This window comes from Cebus imitator, unplaced genomic scaffold (assembly GCF_001604975.1).
Source record: "Cebus imitator isolate Cc_AM_T3 unplaced genomic scaffold, Cebus_imitator-1.0 Scaffold238, whole genome shotgun sequence".
NCBI lineage: Eukaryota > Metazoa > Chordata > Mammalia > Primates > Cebidae > Cebus > Cebus imitator.
The window spans coordinates 1,336,961-1,343,992 of NW_016107553.1; the positions used below are offsets into that span (position 1 = coordinate 1,336,961).

Here is a 7,032-nt window from a genome sequence, read left to right on the forward strand (position 1 = left end):
GCAATAGTGGGTTAGAAAAAAAAAAGAAGAAAATGGCACCTGGAGGTCTTTCCGGGTGCTGCCACTCCCTGTGTGGCCCCAGGAAAACCACAGGCTCTCTCTGGGCCTCCAAGGACCTTTCTAGGTAAAGGCTTCAATCCCTCTGAATGCTGCAGCCTTGGGCTTTCACGTTTCGTTCCCAACAGTGGTCTGTTGTTGGTGGCACCACAGTCCTGATTGAAGAGAATAGGACATGGGAGGCAGTAAGGGCAAAGGGCATTGCACAAAGGGAAGCCAAGGGCACCAGTTTGGCCAGTCCAGTCCCCACCCTTGGCCCTGGACAGCACAGCAGCCCATCACTGCACCATGCTGCTAGGAGCCCAAAGAGTCATTTTCCAGAGTGAGTCCAAGAGGGGTCATGTCCCCTCCTTCCACAGTTTTGGCCAAATCTACATCATTTCTCCATCATGTGGATAGTAACCCAGAGGTGACTGTGCCATAAAACATGCTTGACCCAGAGAGATGTGACCCAGGCCTATTGTCCAAGACAGCAGCCTCGCTCCCACACTTCCAGACGGCATTTACTCTGCATGAAGCACATGATCAAAGATTGTGTTTTTAGCGTATTTTCAAGATAAATTCTTTGCTACTCTGTAACTGATCAGGATAATTGGGCTAAATCTTACCCTGGGAAACACAAACCAGAAGCGCTTTCCTCGAAGCTCCCCAGATTAAAAAATGAATGATATGTTAAGATGGCTCAGATTTCTGACTGCACTACACTCACAGAAAAACAGCCAGTAAGTCCATGAAGATAGTGTGTTAAAGGCCAGCTGTCCTCCAGAAGAATGAGAAGTATTAAAACTCTTTTAGGCCAGGCACAGTGGCTCATGCCTATAATCCAAGCACTTTGGGAGGCCAACACAGATGGATCACTTGAGGTCAGCAGTTTGAGACCAGCCTGGCCAATGTGGTGAAACCCCATCTCTACTAAAAATACAAAAATTAGCCAGGCATGGGGGCACACACCTGTAGTCACAGCAACTAGGTGGCTGAGGCACAAGAATCACTTGAACCCAGAAGGTGGAAGTTGCAGTGAGCTGAGATTGCACCACTGTATTCCAGCCTGGGTGACAGGGTAAGACTGTCTCAAAACAAAAAACAAACAAACAAAAAAACACTCTTTTAAAATGAATTTGTGCTTGGAGCAGTGGCTCACGCCTGTAATCCTAGCACTCTGGAAGGCCAAGGTGGGTGGATCACCTGAGGTCAGGAGTTCAAGACCAGCCTGGCGAACATGGTGGATCCCCTGTCTCTACTAAAAATACAAAAATTAGCCAGGCATGGTGGTACGCACCTATAATCATAGCTACTCGGTAGGCTGAGGCAGGTGAATTGCTTGAACCCAGAAGGCAGAGGTTGCAGTGAGCCAAGATGGTACTGCTGTACTCCAGCCTGGGTGACAGAGCTAGACTCTGTTTCAATAAATACATAAATAAAATAAAAATGGCTTTGTCTAAATTATCTGAAATAATTATGCCCTCAGGCTAGCATGCTCCTAGCTGGAAATGTCCAGGACACATGTGCGAAGTAGAAGAGTCATCTCTGCACACGTCAGTACACTAAAGCTTTGGCTGAAACTACAAAGCTTGCAATGTCTCATTTTTTTTAATGGCATTATAAGGCATCCTGAGTTATTACATAAATACCCTTTAAAATTCCAAGGAGTCCAACAACAAGAACAACACAAGTTCTACCTTAAAAACTACAGTCAGGTAGAACACATAACTCTAACTGTACACAGATCCCTTTTCAAACACCTATTTAGACCATCTGGTTTCTGCAGCATTGCCAAATTCTAAAATAATAATAAAAAATGTAAAGCTTAAAACCTACAAGTCATCAGAGGTTCAGTGAGCAGATTGTGCCATTCCAAAACTGAAAATGTGCTTGCATAAGCAAGTCACCGGGGCTAACCTTTCTGGATTGAGAGTCTGGCCTTCAGTTCAGACCGTGGCTATGCCAGGGTCAGAAATGTGACAAAACTGTGCTTTCACAGAGGTTAGCCAAGGTTCACAGGGTCATGACTGGGCCATTTTATCAGTCATGTCAGGCTCACACCCTATTGCCTGGGATAGATAAAAACTTTATCTGTCAGTTTGCTAAATCTGCTCCTCCTGCCTCATTTTGAATAAAGAAAATCTGGGCTCAGCTTATCTAAACCAGAGACTTGCTTTTCCTAATACTGTTTCCATATGCAACTTCTAAGTGAAGGTGATGCACCAATGATTTCTGGTCTCATTTTAGTCAAGCACTGTCCATAACTGGACTGACTGGATTTGTCTTATCTAAGACCTTAACTTCAGAGAACAGTTCTGGCACTATTCGACAACACAGATTTATTCTGTTTATTGCATGTTAGATGAGCTGAAGGGGTTATATTAGAATGACAGTTCTCAGTGTTACCTCTTCTGATTCATCTTTTCCTAAAGTAAAGCAACCCCCCCAAAATTTAAAATTAACTTGGATCAATTTTTCAAAAAAGGAATCTAAATGACTATAGAAGAATTTACAGAGCTACATCTGGAATAACACACACAGACATATATTTTCTAATAACTATTAACAGAAAAAACAGCTAAAGATCTTCTCACAGAAAACAGATATGCACGGATGATAAATCAGCCCAGGTAGGCATTGTAAAATACGGTTCAATACACAAAGCACAAAAATATTAAACCGGTCAAATTTTACTTTATTTGGAAATGTTACAAATTCATTATTTTAATATTTAAAGATTGGGGTAGTATAGTCAAAACACATAAATATTATAATATACATTTAGAAATTAAATATAAAGTCAACACGACACTCCATAAAAATTCATATGTACACTTCCGGTAAGTCTGAGGTTTGAGCAGTCAAGCTCATTAGATTTCCCCATGGAAATGGATGAATCTTGCAGGGAGATTGTCCACAGGATACACGGTGGGACTGGTTTTCATTGTAGGAGGTCCATTTAGAAGCTGCCAGTCACAATGCCTGGCCAGCTCCACTGTAAATATTTTGAGAAGAATTTTTGCGAATTCTTTGCCTACACAGCTCCTAAGCCCTCCTCCAAAGGGAATAAAGCTGAACCTGGATGCATCCTCTGGGTGAGGCAGCATGAATCGGTCAGGATTAAATTCTTCCTTGTTGGTGAAGATCTCTGCCACATCATGAGTATCACAGATACTGTAGATAACATTCCAGCCCTTGGGAATCTGGTATCCCTGCAAAAGATGATGAAACCCCAAGGGCTGACAAACTGGAATTTAACTTTCAACAACAAAAAGCTGTCCCTTTCACAAATGATACCTTTGCAGGGAATTATGAGTTAAAAGTGAGGGAGAGGTAGAAAGAGAGAGAGGTGGGTCCAGGTTGCTGAGACAGGCTTCCATATAGGGCAGAACAATGATCAAAAGCATAAGACTTGCAGCCACAGCACAGGGAAGCAAGAGGACTTTTTAAATCACAACAAAGGGGAGGGAGAAGAGAATTTTCACTTACATTTAACTCAAAAGTCTTCAGAGCAACCCGAAACCCTCCTGGAACTGGAGGATTCAGTCGTAGGGTCTCCTTAATAACACACCCGATGTATTTAAGTTGTTCCAAAATTTCCATGTCCAACTTGTTGTCTTGATTGCTCTTGCAAAGTAAACCCTATCAAAACAGTCATACAGAGGTGAACAGTTATTTTGTGCTCCGATAAAATCAGCCCAGCAGACGTAAACAGGGCTTAAGTTGAGACTAAACCCAAAGGGCCCCATGATAGACTGGGAAGGGGAAACGGCAGCTAGTGACAATTTGCCTGCCCAAATCCACTATCTATTTACAATTCCAGGAGAATGCTGCTCACCAGTTAGAAGGGCCAAGCTTCTCCCTGAGCCCCCACCCCCCACCATCCACACTAATCAGCCATTCACACTGATCACACTATGCATACCCTTAGACAGACAAATTCAAGAAGGTGGAACCTGTCTGAAAATCTCCACTGTTTGGCAAAAGGTGGAGGAGGGGTAGGAATACAAGGTCAAACCCTGCCCAAGTGGGATCACAGCTCAAGACTCCATCCTGTTTATTCACAAAGCTAATTCTCCCCTCTGGCCCACCCACCCCTTGGTCCTGCACTTTCAAAATACTCCCTGAAAGCAGCACACTGACTTCATCGCAAGTTGGCTAGGGAGCAGCTGAATTTTCTAAGCTAAGGACACCCCCAGCCCCTGTCTCCCTACCTTACTTTTCAGCTCTTCTCGCACTTTCTGGAGAACATGTGGATAGAGTCCCAGGTAAGTAATCAGAGATGTGGCTGCACTGGCTGTGGTTTCGTGTCCTCCGAAGAGGAGTTCTGTTGAAGATTGCTTTAGTGCCTAAGAATGGAGTGAGACCCACGTTTCACAAGTCTGCAAGCAGTTTGACAGAGGGAAGACTAGAAGGGCTAAAAGTTTTACTGACAGAAAGTCAAGGAAAGCAGTATCTTTAAACAAAATGCAAAGTCCCTTTAGTTCAGCTAGAGCCGTAAGGCGAGTAGGACCCCACTCTATCGCAAACTCCTGAGTTAAAGTCTTAGTTTTATTAAAATAGCTAAGTTCTTTATTAAGATCTTTGCAAATTCCAACTTTCCCTTTGAAACCTGGAAAGGGTAGGGGACGCTCCCAGTTCCGCTGCAGCCCATTCTGCTGCAGCCCCTTCCGCAGCTCTCTCGACCCGGTGGCTCAGCCTTCGGGATGGCATCGCTGTAGTATGGGTGGGCCGCTCACTCCAGAAAGCTGGGCCCGAGGCCGATGCTTTGGGGGCCCCAGGAACCGCGCTTGGAAATCCAGGGGACAAACTCCGCAGTGCCTGGTCTGAAGCTGTCACTCACCTGCATGTCCAGCCGCTCTCCCCTCTCCCAAGAGTGCTCGATCAACAGCTGCAGCGCGTCTTTGCAGCCCGGGCTAGCCTCGGATGCCCGCAGTCCGCAGATCTTGGCGCGAATGTTCTGCTCGATGCGCGCGTGAATGAGGTTCCGCGCCTTCACGCCCTGAGCGCAGAGAGCGCGCGGCGGTAAGCAGACGCCCGGGTCCCGCGCCCCTCGTCCGCAGCCCGTTTGCCGCGCTTACCCGGTACAGCCCGCTGAAGGGCACGTCGATGGGCAGCGAGAAGAGATTTCGGGTCATTTCCTCGAAGGCCTCCACCAGCTGCTGCTCGGCGTCCCTGTCGCCCGCCAGTTGGGGTTCGCAGCCCAGTAGGATGCGCATGGCAATGCGGAACATGAGGCGCTTCACCTCGGGGTAGACCAGGAGGCCGCGCTCGCCACAGCTCAGCCACTGCTCCAGGCTGCTGCCCACTTCCTCGATGATCACCGGCACGTAGCACTCGAGTGCCTCGCGGCTGAAGGCCCGCATAATCACCTGAGCCCCAAGGAGGGGAGAGGGTTAAGACCCTCCATCCGCCCCTCTCGTCTCCCGCCGTCCCCTTCCAGACACCCCTAGTCCCGCCAGACACATGGCACTCTCCGGACTGGAAAAGCTAACCTGGAACTGGCAAAGGGTTCTAGCCCACCTCACGCGGCTGGCCCGCGCCCAGCATCCATCGGCCGGAATCCCGCTCACAAATGGGGTCCCCCTCCCTGTCCAAGCATCGCCCCCCGCCCCCACCTTCTTGCGCTGCTTATGCGAGGAGTCGTGCAGGTTGGAGAGGCAGCCAGATCCCAGAATGGTGCGCACTGACGCGGGCCAGTGGACCGACACCAACCGGTGCTCTCCGAGCAAGATGCGCCGTACATTGTCCGCGCCCATCACCCGCACCGTGGGCCGCCCGAACAGATGCGTCTTGTAGATGAAGCCGTATTTCCTGCGCTTCATCTGCAGGAACTTCCTCCGCTGTGGGAGGAAGGCCGAGGAGAGAGGTGAGCATGAGGGGGCGCCGGGGAGCGCCGCGCCTCCCGCCAGCCCTGCTCCTAGCCGCAGTCGCCTGCCTCCCGGGGGCGCCTGCACCGACTTCAGCAGAAGCCCAGAGCCGCGCCGGCCTCCGGGGAAGCGGCCTGTCCCGCCCCAGGCTCCCTTACCTGCAGCACCATCTGCAAGGTTTCCCCAAAGAAGGGGAAGCCCATAGTCCCGGGGGGCAAGGGGAGGGCACAACTGCGGTCGCGGCCGCTCACGCAGTACAGGTCCCAGAGCTTGATCGCAGCCAGGAAGAGCAGCAGCGGCAGCACGAAGGTGCAGAGCGCACTGGCCAGCAGCGCCGGGAGCCCCATGGCGCGCCGCGACCTCCTGCGCCACCTGCCGCCACCGCCAGCGCTCCAAACCCCGCGGCGCGGCGGCTTTATAGGCGGCCCAGGTTGCTGCCCACGTTACCTTGGTCAAATTAGTTCACCAAAAGTTCATCTTTAATTGCGGATTGGGCCCCTGGCTCCTCCCCCAGCGAGGCGCTGCCCAAAATCTTTAACCGTTTGTTCCGCGCTGAGGCAGAGGCGGCGTGGTGGCGGCTTCCCTCCGAGCGCGCCTCCCGGGGTGCGGGGCTAGGAGCTGCCCGCCTCCCCCCTCCAAGGTGTGCCGAGCTCCGAGGCGGCGATGGGGGAGGGCCGAGGCTCAGAGGAGCCGGAATTCCAAGCCCTAGCCTTCCCAGCGGTCTCCTTGGAATCCCTCCCACCCGGTCCCACCCGCTGCCCCGGCCCAAAGCAGCCTTCACTGGCTTTCCATTTCCAGGCGCTGCGTGGGCTCCCTTCCACCTGCTGAGAAAGCAAGGAAAAGTCCGTTCAGGAATCGTCCAGCTGCCTTCCCCTGCGGGTGGGGAAACTGAGGTCCAAAAGAGATGCATAAAGCAGGCCTCCCGACTTTTCCGAAGGATTGCACAGAAGAGCCCAGGGACAGAGTCCAAGAGAGAGCCGCGGGGCATCGCGCGCAATAGGCAGATCTGGGATCCCCAGCTTCCCAAGGGGGGCAGCACTCGCGAAGTCTTGGAAGGTCCTACTTCAGGATACAAGATGGCATCAGGTCCCTCAGGTATCCAGGTGCTACTCTGCACAAGCCT

The 7,032-nt window shown here is 50.8% G+C and overlaps 1 protein-coding gene across 3 annotated transcripts; it reads right to left on the reverse strand.

The window, feature by feature from the left end:
• Positions 1 to 2,722: 2,722 nt before the first annotated feature.
• On the reverse strand, positions 2,723 to 6,706 carry CYP26A1 (cytochrome P450 family 26 subfamily A member 1). Of its 3 annotated transcripts, none has more exons than XM_037727720.1 (7): positions 6,357 to 6,706; positions 5,658 to 5,882; positions 5,121 to 5,411; positions 4,883 to 5,041; positions 4,254 to 4,388; positions 3,529 to 3,681; positions 2,723 to 3,251 (listed from the first exon to the last, which is right to left on the reverse strand). In XM_037727720.1, the coding sequence occupies exons 2-7, from the start codon at positions 5,862 to 5,864 to the stop codon at positions 2,910 to 2,912; spliced, it is 1,287 nt and encodes a 428-aa protein (XP_037583648.1). In that variant the 5' UTR covers positions 5,865 to 5,882; positions 6,357 to 6,706; the 3' UTR covers positions 2,723 to 2,909. The 3 variants fall into 3 exon arrangements, with proteins under 3 accessions (XP_037583648.1, XP_017353666.1, XP_037583649.1); XM_017498177.2 differs by lacking the exon at positions 6,357 to 6,706 and adding an exon at positions 6,068 to 6,346; XM_037727721.1 differs by lacking the exons at positions 5,658 to 5,882; positions 6,357 to 6,706 and adding an exon at positions 6,068 to 6,346.
• Positions 6,707 to 7,032: the final 326 nt, after the last annotated feature.

Excerpts from the sequence above, each read along its gene's own strand:
- CYP26A1 (XM_017498177.2), bottom strand. The coding sequence starts at position 6,256 with ATGGGGCTCCCGGCGCTGCTGGCCAGTGCGCTCTGCACCTTCGTGCTG. Across the intron at positions 5,412-5,657 it reads CGCATAAGCAGCGCAAGAAG|GTGATTATGCGGGCCTTCAG; the intron begins GTGGGGGCGGGG and ends CTTGGGGCTCAG. Across the intron at positions 3,252-3,528 it reads TGAAGACTTTTGAGTTAAAT|GGATACCAGATTCCCAAGGG; the intron begins GTAAGTGAAAAT and ends CATCTTTTGCAG.